The sequence below is a fragment of the Oreochromis niloticus genome, linkage group LG14, assembly GCF_001858045.2.
Source record: "Oreochromis niloticus isolate F11D_XX linkage group LG14, O_niloticus_UMD_NMBU, whole genome shotgun sequence".
Classification (NCBI taxonomy): domain Eukaryota; kingdom Metazoa; phylum Chordata; class Actinopteri; order Cichliformes; family Cichlidae; genus Oreochromis; species Oreochromis niloticus.
In genome coordinates this window covers 18,715,298-18,730,566 of record NC_031979.2, presented here as the reverse complement: position 1 = coordinate 18,730,566, position 15,269 = coordinate 18,715,298, and the positions used below count along the sequence as shown (strand labels likewise).

Below are 15,269 nucleotides of genomic sequence, written 5' to 3'. Positions count from 1 at the left end.
AATTATCATTTTTAAAGTAAGCGTGTTCATCATTTGTGAAATTCTGCTGCTTTTCAAAGACCTGTGTGGACATAAACTGAAAATTCTTTACATTTCTGGCTACTGGGCAAACTTGCCAGTTACTTAAAAAATCTGGCTGAGTAAAGTTATACCACATTTTTGGTTGTTTAGTTGTTTTTTTTTATTTCAACAATTCTGAGAAATTATTAGTTATAATTTGTTAATTTTTGACAGCTATGGGAATGTGCACAAATCTTGAGTCACCCCTTATTACTTAATGAACTTTACTTCCCTTAGTTTATGAAAAGTAAGGAAATTATTTGTTGTAAGAACCGTTCTTGGCATTAATCTTAATCACTGGAAAGCCTGTGTATTTCCCCTAAGTGATGGGACATTTGTAAGGAAAATGCATTTGTGGGTTGATCAGCAGAGTTGAGTTTGTGTGTTGCACCTATGAAAACTTGCCAGATCTTCTCTGACAATGCCAAACAGCTTGTTCTGCTACTGACTCTTGTCTTGAGCTCCTGGTACCCCAGATGGCTTAATGGTGTCTGATTACCAGCACTTGTGAGCATGGACCCTGCTACAACAGTATGGAATCGGCTCCAAACATACTATATTTGACTAATCTGGATAGGGCCCGTGCTATAGGTCAACTTTAAACTTCAAGCTAATGTTCCACAAAACCAAGTTGCAGCTTTATTTGGAGTGAGCCCTGGTTAAATCTCCCAATTGAAGGGAAAGTTCCACAGAACTGGTGATTTCAGAGACAGGATGAAAAATGGCCGTCCCAAAAAGAGAACACCAAAAGATGATCATTTCTCATCCTGTCAGCAGATAAGAACTGTAGGCAGTCTTCTGCAGAATCAAGATTTGCAGAATGATTCCGCAATGATTTGCGGAACAGACTGCAAACAGCCCATCTCTGGTCTCATACAGCTGCCAGGAGGCCTGACATGACTGCCCTTCACCATTAGGCTCTGGCACTGGTGCCAACACAACACTGTAACCTCAACATGTGGAGGAATGTTATGTTCAGCGATGAGTCCAGAGTCTGCCGACAGCAGTTGGATCACAGGTTCGAAGTGTGGAGAAGAACTCTACAATGATTGCTCCACCAACAGGATAACAGCTTTTGGTGGAGGCAGTGTTATGGTGTTAGGTGGCGTCTCCCTCGCTGGAAAAACAAGGGTTGCATCACTGGAGGCAATCTCAATGCAGAGAGAAATTATGCAACCAGTAGCAATCCCACATCTCCACAGTCTGGGACCGAACTCTATCCTTCAAGATAACATGCTGCCTGCACTTCTGACCTCAACACTCTGGGATCTGTTCGGACCTGCTGTTCCTGCTAGAATAACCAGCACAGCCACAGTGGCTAACTTGGGATAAATACTGACTGAACAATCAGATGTGTGTCTGACCAAGCTGGTGAGCAGCATGAGGAGGAGGTACCAGGCTGTTGTGGCTGTTTATTGTTCGTCCACATCCTGCTGATGCCCCTGTTTGTTAAACTGGTGAATTGTTAAATTGCCAATATGTCTTGTTTCATCAGACCTGAATCATCTCATCCAATAAACAAAACAAAGGTCAAAAGTACAACAGTAGCTGTTTGGTGTAGACAGAAAAAATTTGGAACCATTTTTGTGTTTTTCCTGTTTTCAGTGTATAATTTGGCATACTTCAGCCTTTTCTCCTTGCTTCTCTTCCGTAAGTATGGCTTCTTGACAATCAACCGTCCACTGAGACCATTTCTAAAGAGGCTTCAGTGAATAGTTGATGGATCAGCTACATAGCAAGATGCGTTTTATCAAGTTGTTGGATTTTCTTTTCTGAAAGATATGACCTCTAGATGCTGTTAATCTGCTGTAAATAGTGTTTTTAGACTTGCAACTTATTTTTTGTCCTCTACCTTTCCAGTTTGCTCACATTTTGTAGGGACACATTGCACACAATGCTGAGATATGCCAGGTTTTTGGCTAAAAGCTCTCTGAGAATCATCTTGTTGGCACAAAGATACTATTTTATGCCTGTCAAAATGTCTTATTTTTGGCATTTTTTATGGATTCCAACAAAAAAAGTGAAGTTTTTGCTAAGTTTTTGTTATGTGTAGATGCAACACTGGTTCATCCCTTGAGTTAGATGCCTTTTTGTGTTTGAATGTTTTATAGGTCAGTGTTAAGTCCTCTGAAAAAGGTAAAGTATAGGCACTGGACTGAAAATGAGAGGGGAAAAAAGGCAATGTTCAAAGAAAAAGTTTGAATCACCTCCAGAAAGCCTGGAGAACTATTGCTCAAGACCACATTAAAAAATTACAAGAAAGTCTGGCTACTTGGAAGCAAAATATAAAGAAATAATGGGTGGCTTAAGACTTTTGCATAGTACTCTATAACTATATTCTCAGGAAAAATAAGTAGTTGTCTTTCTCACTTTATGCTCCCTTCTTCCTTTCTTCCCGACATTCCTTTCATCTTGTTTCTGCTGGCTGCTGTTTTGCTGAAACTGCTTCTATCCATTATTACGTCTCCTTTTCTTTTCTGTTTTAAATTTATAACAACTTTGTCTGTCTGGTTGTGTTTCACCCCTCATACTGTTTTATGATCATCATATACTACCTTTTCCTCTCAAAGAGTGATGGAGGAGAAGAGGTGAGTGGAGTGCAGAATGATGAAGGAGAAAACTGTGGAGATATGCAGTGGTTGTGATGGATGAATACAGTCCAAGGCATTAAAAAGACTGTTCTTCATTATTAAACTGACACAATAAGCACTGGCTGTACATAAATGCTGTTATGAAATATTCTTGCTGACAGATACAGTTAAGAAATGCTCTCCCGACAAACAGACACATTACAAATAACACCTGCAGCAACATACTGCCACAACAAGTACAACCTCATCACTCTCCCAGCTATTGCTCATCTTTGCTTTTTCTTGTCAGCAAACCCTCCTTACGTGGGCATTTATTGTATCTCTCGACAAACAGCAGTTGCACCCTTAAGATACAAAAGAACACAAGCTACACCCTTTTCATACTAATGTGTACATATTTGTTCTTAAGGGCCATTTTGATATGAAGACATTGCATCCTTTAACCTTTAGAAATACTAAACTGATCCAAACATGATTTGTAGCCTTGTCCTTTTCAAATGTCTGGCTCTAAGCCAGGTGTGATTTTAAAACAAAGCCAGCAACAACATAACATTTGAACCTTCACTACCTATAAAAGTAGTTTATGTGTGTTTCACCCTAGGAGGTACTGTCAGAAAATTTTATCAGTAGTTTTTTTCTTAAACTTTTAAGTTAAGGCAGCTAAAAAATGATCTGCTGGTTCTAAATACTCATTTTTACACCTGCTCTCGTTCTGATAGTAATTTGCTTTCCCCCCCATCTTAACACTGTATACCCACAGTTCTATTTTCAAACCTTGTTTTCAATCTTCTCTTCTTTTAGAGCCCTGATGTTGTTGTGTGAAGACTGGACGCTTCCCACTGGGAAAAGCTGGTGAAACCACCTGAAGAATAAAGGCCCTATAGCTTATGTTCCTGTATCTCACTGTACCCATTAATTTGTCACCATGAATATCACAGGGTTATAGACCTGTAGTCTTCGGTTTACATTCGAGTGCTTATCCTGGTTCTCATTTCTGGATTGGACAACTGTGTCAAGGCCTGGTGTCTGCTTGGCTGCTGATTGGCCAGCTGGTGCAGGATCTGGCTGACAGTGTGACATACCAATCAGTTTTCATGGAAGAGATTTGTTTTTACTTTTTAGCATCTCTACCAGTGTTGAAGCGGAGACGTATAAAGGGGCATATGGATATGTTTCAACATATGAATGGACAAAAACTTCAACGTGCATGGACAGAAAAGGCCGAACAGTGAGCAAGCAAGATGAATGCATAGATAATCACATTCAGCCTAGGAATACAATGTGATAGACTGCACAAACAGTTAAAAAAAGAATTTAAAAAAGCTACTGGAGGGGTCTGTTTTGGGCATGAACATACGCTGCTTTCTTGGCTCAAGGTGGCTCACCAGTTTTTATCCCTGTGGAATAAAATAATTCAATTAAACTGAACCAAGCAAAGCTGTTCCTGGGCTGAACTGGAGATGGACATTAACTCACCAGACCCTGATATTTCTTAATAAAAATGTTATCCTTGGAAAGCACAGTACATAGTAAAACTTGAACTGAATTGAAAAAACCTGGACCCATCAGGACTTTAACTAGAACTGTACAGTGATCAGAGTTCTGATACTGATTAAACTGTACCAGATTACCAAGGACTGGTTTGGGTCTAGTGTGTGTATTCTGCAGCTCTGGCCTCTATGTCTTCTGCTTTCCACTGGACAGGTGAGGACCTGATGAACCTCCCTTACATCTCTCCTCGCCCCCTTAAACAGGTGAGTAATCTGCTAATTAGCTTTTTAACCTAGCCAAAGTAGGAGCCTAATGAGAAGTTCTTGAGCCCAAAGACCCAGGCTCATTAATTAGCGTGACATATGGTAGGCCACCAGTAGTCACCTTGGCCATCCACAGTCCTGCCCCTGAGTTTAAGACACACTTAGATTCTGCAATGTCTCCTCCTGCAGTGAGTAGTCTGTAACCTAATGAGGGCAATGCTTTAATGAGTGCCTATCTAATTGCTGTCACCTAGACAATTAGAGAACTATCCTAGCTAAACGATCTGCTTTCTTAATACTCTCCTATGGCAATATCACAACAGGCGACAGGAAATGCATCCCCATCCTGTTTGTTTCTTGGTCTTTTACCGTCTGAGTCACTCCTTATCTCATACACATCACTCCCTCTGTCCATCAGATCACTTTTTCCCTTCCCGCCTGAGCCTGTGATTGAATACTGGTGGAGAATATAATATGCTGCAGGAGGATATGGTTATGAGGGAACAGCACAGCCCCGGGGATGGACTTTCCCTGTATGGGGGGAGGGGTGATCAACAATATCTGCTTAGTCAGTACAGAAGTCTGATGCTTCAGAACTTATCCAGCGCTCAGCCTAAAAAGAGATCTTCACTTACAGATTGAATTTATCCTCTTATTAGAGGTAATCACAACAATATTCGTTTGTTGTTGTCGTTTTAGAAATCTTGTTCCAAACTCCATAAAGGGATGTTTATTTGACAGAAATCTACAAAGGAAGTGCCTCTTTTATCTTAAATGGCTTTAAATGAAAAACAGCAGAGATTAGAATGGTCATGCAGCTTTAGCTGTTCTCACTGAAAGTATATCTTTCTCCACATAATTTGGGTTCCCCCCTGCCATGTAGTGTCAATGGCACCCACACTGTTTCAAATGAATTTTAATCAAATAGTAGATTTACTGTTCTCTGTTGGCCACAGACGGAAACACTGCTTTAATAATTTGCTTATAAGAGATTCATAATTCTACAAAGAGCATTTTATCAACTAGACTTAATTTAACTGATCCAATTATTGTGTTTACACAAAAATAGGCAATTTAAGGCCATGGTGTAATTGCCATGAAATATAAACAGAATTATTTCCTCTCATAATTTAAGGGCATTTACCTTTGCTGTTAACAAACAATAATTTTCTTTAACAGCAGTTCTGTGTTGTGTAGAGCACAATGTGATTAGTTGTTTTTGTAGTGGTGTTTATGTAGGGAAATTAGCTCACTGTGAGGGATAGCTCTTGATATCATAAGAGAAAAAATATGGAGAGAAATTAGCTTGATTGTGGGGAAACAGTGCAAGAAATACACATAAAATGTTAAATGACCATCCATAGACTTGCCAGCTTAAGAAAAATAAGACTTTTTTCCTATTATAAGTAACTATAAGTAGCTTTGGGGGGTAATCATCTGATATGAGTCAGGGAATAAGATGCAAACAATAGAAACAATAGAAAAGTTAAGAATATGAGAAAGTGTTGACCTTTTTTCTGCGGTTTTCTAAAAACACGCTTGTGTTTATCAGTTTTTTCTGGGTTCTGCTACAGTTTCCTACAGTACTTACTTAGTCCAGTTTATTCACATCAGAAACTAAATGTAGTTGCAGTTTGACCACAGGTTACGGATTCAGTAAGTAAAATAAAAAGAAAACAATTTGTAAAATGTTACAGACATGTAATTACTCCTGTATATAACGTTAAAGGGATATAAAATGTAACAGGAAACGTGTGATTTCTGCTGTGTTTTGACTGGGCAGCACAACAAAGATGTTATTTTCTTCTGGTAAGTGATGGTTATGAGATGTTGCAGGGACAACCAGTAATGATGGTGTCTCCAGCTTAAATTTGCATTTCAATTACAAAGTGACACAGACACCTTCATTGTTCATTCAGTAATGGCAACAGCAATGAATCAATCAGTCAGTGTTCTTGGTCTGGCACACAAACCCAAGAACCAAAGTGGCTGTTAAGAGTACTTCAATCACAGTTAACAGTTTTTATATACCTATGACCGTAGTAATTGTCTGTGTGCATCTATGTGAACTCGTGAAGCCATGACCAGCACAAGTGTGATTGCAGAAGTGGTTTAGATATCAGAAATTGTTTACACCAGTAAGCATCTCCTCTGACTATTGATGCTGATGATTGTCCGCAGAGAGGGAGAGGGAGAGAAATAAGACAAAACTGATAAGCGAACATTTCTCTTCTTTTATCTTCCAACTAGCCTTTAGCGCCTTTGGCTGAAGTTCTTTTTATTTTGTACATTCAATTTAAATCTTCCAACCTGTTAGTGTGTGATGAACTAGAGAAATTGATTCATTCCACTGTAATTGTTGCATTGACATAAAGGGTATTGATGTCATTCCAGCTTTTTTGAAAAGCCAAATGTTGCACACTAGCAAGCCTGACACTAGCAAACCCAGCTCTGATCATAATAATTAACAATTAGCACGCCGTTATTAAACACAAAGTGATTGATTTTTGTAATGACCTCTTCAGACTGCACAGCGTTATCTCAAAAGTGCATTGGTTGATCTTTTGCATTGTTACATAATGCAACATGATTGATAACAAATTTATGTAATTCGTTAACTGACGTGTCAAACTGTTTTATGACATTGTTTTTTCTAATGTGACAGGGTTTCATAAAATCCTTAACAAGTTCAATGAGCTCAGTTTGGTTCATCATCCTACATAAATATAGTGTTTATCCATGATCGTTCAGCTGGGGGAAGAAACAAAGAAAAAAACATTATCTTCACTAATAAAAATGACAGCCATTTTTTTAACCTTCCATTCTGTAAGTTATTAAAGTGAATGACGGTTGGTAGATGCTGCACACACTAATGATGATGAATGACTGATGCAAGTTTGTTATCTCCTCTCTCATATTATTTATTGCTCTTTTCTGCAAATGAAAGACATTCCTTTATGTCTAAGGTTAAGCACAGGTCACTATATCGTGCTAAGATCCTATTTTTTGCATTAATTATAATCTCTATGTGAAAAGAAGGCATACTGATCAGTTTATGCATGTCAAAAATGGTAAAAAACAAAACAAAACATCATGATCAAAATCATTATATTTGATTTATTTGTACAAGTGTATGAGGTCTCTGTCAATTACACTTACATGTCTAAAAACAGCTGTTCAAGATATTAGAAAAGGAAAATACACAAAATTAATACACAAAAAGACTACGCTGTTAGCGTAGTCTTCATTCAGTCGATCATTCAAAATATGCATGCATGCTTGTCCACTATAGGCTAATGTGGTGTTCTGGTATACACAAGTGCTTCAGCCACGATTTTATCTTGCCAATAAGGCTTGTTGAACTGAACTGTTAGGTAGAAGAGTGAAATGAGAAAGAGAATCTGAAGATGATAAGAAGCTACGTAAATAAAGATTTTGTAAAGCAGAAAGGAGAAAAACAGTTTGAAAAAGAAGAGGAGAGAAGAGAAGATGTGAAGGCGATGGGCAGGAGTGAAATAGGAGGAGAACGAAAGGAGAAAGAATACACAGAAAACAGGAGAACAGCAAGTGGGATGTGTGGAGGATTATGCAGTGTCTATTGAGATACAGCTGTATTGTGCTATAAGGGTGTCTTTGGTTACTCAGAAAGAAAAAATGATAGTATGAATCACAGATGACAATGCATACACACAATGCATGTTTATTTTTAAGCGTGTTTATTGTATGATGCCTCTTCTAGATGGCAAATGAAAGATCTTGTTGCAAGGCAGATGATGTGCACAGATGAACAAATGTGTGAACACGTGAACACACATTCAGCCAGACGAGATATTCCTATGGAAACGTCATGTCACATGCAGTGGATACGTGCATGTATTTTAATGAGTACATTCTGAGCATGTGTTTCATTCTTTGTGTGATGTTATAACATGCATTTTCACTTACGTACAAGGCATATTATAGGTGTTTCTTTCCCCCCAAGAAAACACTCATCTTTATTTTTCCTAGTTTTAATTGGGACAGTGTTTAAGTATCAAGGGTTTTGACGTCATACTCCAAAAAAATTAAATATATATCTTATAACTTATCCCCCAATCACACAAGTCTAGAGCTTGGTCACCAACCCCCTGGCAACCTCCAGCTGCTAGAGAAAAATGCATATTCTCTGAGCTCAGTCACCCAACTAATAGACAGCCAGCAACCTAGTTGGTGAAATCAAGAAGTTGTAGAAGGAGTTATTCGCAAATTATTGTTTTGGTCACTCCCAGATTGCTTTGGTCACCTGTAGTGTGACTGGAACAAGCCTAGTTGACTGCAGTCCCTAGATAGATTTTTAGTGCATCCTCTCACACCTCTTTGCACCTAAAGTCACCTTTCCAGCAACCACTTGCCACCCAGTTGGAGAATACACATTTTTCCCTACCAACCTTTGGTTGTCACCAAGGTTCATCACTTACAAGGACTTGGATGCGAGCTTGATAATTAAGTTCTGTGAGCCAAGAGTTTTATAATGTAACTTTTTATTAAAAATATAAAACGCTGGATTTTTATGAGATTATTTATTGCATTTGAAGTGCTAAATAATGGGAAGGGCGGTACTGCTGCCGTCAGGTCACAATGAATTGGAGTAGCTCTAGAATATATCTTTGAAGGATCCCAAAAGTGAGAGTGGTGCCATCAGATGTCTTTCCACAAATCATAATATTTGATAAACTGTAATTTTAAAATGTAAAACTAGTAATAATTTAAGGGTTTAATGTGGTTAGAAATTTTAAATCTTAAAGATTTTTTTTTTTTTTTTTTGCTTGTGCTTTTTCTATTTGCTTTTTTGAGTATTTTTAACGCTTAAATCCATATTGGTCATAATTCATGAGCTCTTTCTTAATAGAAGGATTAAAGCTCTGGAAAGAAGTATAGCTCTTTTCAGGAAGTTAAATCGAGACTAAGCAGTTGGGCTTATCTGACAGAACTGTAACCAAAATGGAAAAAATAAGTCAGCATTTTGAAAGAACATGCAATATCACAGGTCTGTGTCAATACATTGGGATGGAAGATTGGCTGCAGCCCTTTTCCTTTCAGAAGCTCATTGTGCCACAGTGTGTGGAGTGTAGAGGCAAGGACCCACATGCACAATACGAAGGTTCAACAAAAATCAAGAAATCAAGCATAAGAAAAAAGTCTAATAAACAAACTCTAAAGGGTAACAAACAGATAAACTGCCATAAACCAGGAAATGAACAAAACAACACAGAGAATAAACAGGGAGACAGGACTACTTATACACTGAGTGCTGATGAGGGAATGACAGGAGGGGAATTACACAGAGGTGAAAGTAATTAACAACACAGAGTTAAAAGAAACTACAGGTGACTAATGTTCTAATTTAGCACATCAGTCATTTACAGTGCATTATCCGAGGGAAAATTACCAGTCAGCTTTGGTGAACTTTGATGATTTGTCTTTTTTTCTAATATTCACCTAAGGTGGTTAGACTGACATGCTTAGAAAGACAGATGTAGAATTATACGTCACAGCGAAGTACACCAGACATCCACTGATTGCTAGCAGAGTTGGTGAATATGTTTAGATGAAGAAGTGAATGATGAAAAATGTGTATCGCCTGATGAGACTTCAGAGGCTAAATAAGTTTGCTCTCTGCTTACTTACTCCCTGATGCCACCACCAACCAGCCAAGCTGCAGTTTACATCTGTCCAGACTGATATACATAAATTAAAGCAAAATGCAAAAAGTTGACACCAAACATTTGTAATAGCAATTCAGTATCTGAACAGCGTTGACTTATGGTCACAATCCACCCCCTCTGTTCCCAACAAATAATGGTAAAAAATGTGTTCTTGCAGAAAATTAGAGTGTAGACTTGGTCTTTGTCCTTTTCGAATAGAAAATGAAAAATCATTCAAATGTGTTTCCTCAGTCTGACTTCCCAATTCTGATCTGATCGCCCGTGAGTCAAAGTGAAGGTAGATGTGCCAGATGTGATAACATTTCCTCTCTGTGTTCCTGAGAGATTTTCAAGAATGAAACAGATGTGTCACATTGACCTTGATCTTTAACTGGCAGCGCCTAATTATTTCTTTCTGGAGTCTAAGTCAACATTTGTACCAAATTCTGAAAAAATAAACAAGTTTAATAATTCAGGGCATTCAGCAGACAGTTCATTCATGAGAACATTTGAATGTAGCTGACCACCCAAATACATATTCCCACTAGTGGCTGCTGTCAGGCCAATGTCAGCATTGGTTGGTTCACCATTTTTCTTAGCTTGGCTAACTGCCCGTTTGGCCAGTTGCCTGTATCATACTGACCTCTGGTTTTACATGCTGTGCCCTGCAGTTTACTTGAGCATCTCTTTGTCAATTAAACCGAAACAGGTTCAAGTTTTTAATAATATAGAAAATGAAATTTTTAAAATGTATAAATATATTCAGGTGATGCCAAGAAGAGGTCCTTCATTGAATATAACAACTATTCAGTTTTTTTTTTTAGCAATCATTCCATGGCATGTGCAGGACAATGTTCCTGTTCAGAAATGGCTTAAAATAGGAGCCCACTCTGAGCATATGCCAGATGTGCTAGATAGAACAAGCCTAATCCATGGCCCCACCTTCAAACTCACAGAACCTGAAAGATCTACTGCCAGCACTCTATCAGACACCACAGGACATACCCAGAGGTCCTGTGTTCATTTTAATATCGCAGCTAACTGGTGCATGCATCATTCAGTTCAAAACTTTTGCATTTTAGCCTGTTGTATTCCTGGGAGCAGGGTCTGTGAGTAGTAAACTATTCCTCAGAAAACAAAATTAATCTTTCTGAGCCACGTTCAGTACTAAAATCATTTTTAGGACTGGGCTGCAGAATGTTAAAAGCCATTGTTTTTCTTGTTTTTGTTTTTTTTCATGCATACATCTGAGCACCAGCAGGATTTGTTATGCAAAAGAGATTGCTCTAAATGCTCCAGTGTCAGTTTGGGAAGGTCAGTAGCATAATCAGCCATTTAAAAGCATTGCTGTCAATTTGTGTATTCAATAAATGTCGACAGCCCACCACCACAATCACATCAAACAGAGTGAGTTTTGGAATATGAATTTCAGAGCTAAAAATAAGCAAAGCAATGATTTTACCTTCACCTGGTCCCCGCTTATAAATATTACTGTAGCGCTCAGCGATCGTGGCAGAGTTTCACCATTTATCGACAATAGCAAGACTATTTAAATCTGCTGGATGGATTTATTGGCAGTGGGCATTTTTTTGTTTTGTTTTTATCTGCCGTATACTGCTGCACTCAGGACAGCTGAATAATCGTTAATTGGCACTGAGAGCCTGTGATTTGCATGTGGGAGCAGTGATTATATTTATAGCCATGTTAAAAATTAAACATGATAGCAAGTGAAACTGGCTGACATTTAGTGATACACGGACTTGTAAAAGTCAACTGTGTTTCATCAGAGGAACGTGTATGCACATGAGAGCGAGAGAGAGCACGAGTGAGAGAGAGACAATCCCTATAATAGCAGTAGCTGGAAAAAGGAAAGTGATAATTGAATGCTGAAAATTTGCTGCTCAGCATTGCTTGATTACTTGATATAGAACATATAATTATATATGTCCCGTGTATAAAAAAAATCTTCTCTCTTTCTCTCTCCCGCCCTCTGCTAACGCACAAAAGTGTACCTGTATTTCATCAGCAGGCCACAGCTCTGTTTGATGTATGGTGCACCTTCAGGATACATTTGGGGGGAGTGGGTGGGGGACAGAAACAAACTAATATGTTAGCGCTTTTCAGAAGGTTACAAAATGGCAACTCAAAACATAAAACACCTTGATCAATTTCCATATAATTAGCTACAGCTTTGCATTTTTCTTCCCGATAAATGAAATTCTGCATGGCTGTAATTGCTCTAGTACACAGAGTAAGATAAAGTATAGCGAATGCAGATTAATTGCTTTTCTATGACTATACTCACAGAAATTAGAAATTCAACACATTTTAATACAGTGTGACATTAATTAACTTAGTCACCTAGTTGATAATTCAACTTTCATTTCAAGCATTTAAACAAAGTAGTCAGGATAATGTATGCAATGTGTTTGTCTGAATGCAGAGTGACAATCAAAAATAAAACAAGAAACCATCTGGCTATTATTTAAGCTGTGATGCTAACGAGCACTCATGTTTGAAAATCTAATGTTACGTACTAGAAAAATTGCTATACACCTGATAAAGATGTTGATGGGGAGTTATCTTGGCAACCAGGCTTATGAATACCGACAAAATGATTAAAACACATCTTTGCAGTTGTTCCTGCAGCAGGAGGTGTCACCGAGACTACGCGCACACACGCACACACACATTTTCCATGCTGTTGTGGCGGGAATTCAGTGGTATAACCAGCATTTGCACATCTATCAACTAGACAGACTTTAAGTTAGCCCCCTTGCATTTATCTTTTAGAAGAAAATAATTTCCTTTTGCAGGCAGAAGAGAAACTCCCATCATTAGATCGATTTCTTGTGCTTGTCTTAGGAAGGATAGGTGTGGATGGTGTTGGAGGGTGAGTCTTTCAGATGTTCACAAAGAGCACAATATGGCCCTATTGGTGTGCACAATAACTTATCAGGTGTCTAACCTGCTGCTCGTTGCTTATGGCATTTGCACCCATGTGTTACACACACCAACCACTGGTCCAATGGGCCGCCCCTTTTCCATATTTATTTATGTATTTATTTTTAAGCATCACCATTAAATCGTCTCTTTTCTACACGCCAATCAATGAGCACCAGGTTCCCCCACATGGACCACTTACAGTGTGACCGCTACTGAAATCATTTTAGCATGCTAACATTACAGTACTAATTAGGCCAGTTTTACAAAGAGTATGATGCCTTCGTTCACATTTTCTCAATAAATCTATAGTCATTTAATACTGTATTGCGCAGGTATTCGTTCAGTTTAAACAGGGGATTATGAGGCCCCATTATGTAATTTTGTAGCTGTTGTCAGATTAGAGGCTTTTGAAACACATTAATATTAAATAACTATTTTGCAGGTTTAACAGCTGTACGTGATAAGTTGACTGCACAAAGTTGAGGCTTATCATTGTTATCACGTCAAACACTTGATTTTTCATGTACTCCAGAGCACTGAAAGTGACAAAGCTGTCTAGCTTGGGGTGATTGTATTAACACTAACCTAGTTGCTAGTTTGTCTCTTTTTATGGGAACAAGACACAACCAACCCATACGGGATGCAGATGTGTTCTCACTCGGGCTGCACAGGAAATACCTCTTTTAAGTGCTCTCTTCAATTTGAAGTGTAATCGTCTGTGGATTTGGCTTGATCTCATCCGCAGAGATGTAACTGACAGAAGAAATGAAAAATAAAAAGTGGTCAAATCCCTGTGGCCTTTTAGAAAAAAATTTTTTATACACAAACAAAAACACATTTCAGATGTTTTGCCCCTGACACAATAAGAACAGCTGTTATTCAGATAAAAGGCACATTTCCTTTAGCTTTAGGCTAAAAATATGGCTGCTGTGCCTATCAGGTGGTAACAAAGCGTGTCTTGTGGTGAGGAAATAAGTAGGACAAGTCATTTTAAACCCTCATATATTTGAAATTTTAAAACAATTCTGGGTCTATATTAGAAACTTTTTTAGTCCTTTGTAAAGATCATTAAATTTGGATTAGTGTGACACAACAAATCACTCCAATCAAATCCAAACTAACTTCTTTCTCTTTTTGTCTTTCAGACCCAGTGACCAGAAGGAAAGCCGCATGTCTGAAGTCCAGAAAGACAAATTAATGGTTAAGAGAAAACAAGCAAAGTAGCAGGGTTCCAAATCATGAGCCATTATTGATATCATCCGAGATTTTTATCCAAAACATCATCAACCTGAACCTTCATCACAGAATAAGTTTACAAGAAAAAGAGTTCTGCACTACAAATCAGAATAGTTTAATGTGAAGAAAAATGCTGTATGACTGTATATTACTGCACAACTTACATTGCTAATAGCTCGGCTGTTGTCATCTAGGCCTTGCACATCTCCATTATCTCTTTCATTGTTACCACAGTGGAGTGCATTTACGTGCACACGGCATGAGCGATAACAGGCCACATCTTACCTAATGTTCTGTCTTTGAGGAGTTACATCTTCGTGTGTCTGGCAGATATCCCTTTATATTAATCATCAGAGTATTCCAGGTGCTTGTTACTAGCATCTCCCTTACCATTTTCGTGCTTTGACTCTGGTTTGTGTAAAAGGGATATGTGATATATACGGCATCACGGATATGCATTATTCATATCTGTGCATGGAATTGCACTCCCAGCCATTCCGTAATGATTATCGTCATGATTACAGCTCCCTGCAGATGGGTAGAAGACCAGGAACTAGATGGAGAACCTCAAAACTTTTGACCTATTCCAGAAGCAACACACCCCACGACCACGCCCCACCCAAAAAAATAAAAACACATTGTCTTCACTTTTTCCCCTCCTGTATTCCTCTCACTTTTTTCTTTGGGCTTTATCTTTTGTATGTGTACATAAAGCAATTTCAAATCTTATAGTTTTGTACATGTAATTTTTATGGTGTGTGGATATTTTCTAATAAAATTAAAGAAAAATGGATGACCTTCTCCAGACTGGCCACTGTGAGTATTTTTTTTGTTGTTGATTGCTGTAGTTGTTGCAGACATCTGATACACTCAACTAAAACTAAAATAACCTTTAAAAAACAAAAACTAACATTTTTTAGCATGTAACTGACATTCGCTGTTTTCACTGCAAACATTTTGGAAAAATATTTTTATACCTTTATACTTTTCACTCTGAA

The 15,269-nt window shown here is 38.1% G+C and overlaps 1 protein-coding gene across 2 annotated transcripts in view; it reads left to right on the top strand.

The window, feature by feature from the left end:
* The window catches only part of zgc:172282 (leucine-rich repeat and fibronectin type III domain-containing protein 1-like protein), a 169,045-nt gene extending 153,981 nt beyond the window's left edge, over window positions 1–15,064 (top strand). For both annotated transcript variants that reach the window (XM_019345405.2, XM_003441630.5), the window contains 2 exons: window positions 3,453–4,405; window positions 14,181–15,064. Coding sequence is in view for 1 of the 2 variants with exons in the window: in XM_003441630.5 (XP_003441678.2) it covers window positions 3,453–3,460 (8 nt within the window). In the remaining variant the exon portion in view is untranslated. The remainder of the gene's footprint in view (window positions 1–3,452; window positions 4,406–14,180) is intronic.
* Window positions 15,065–15,269: the final 205 nt, after the last annotated feature.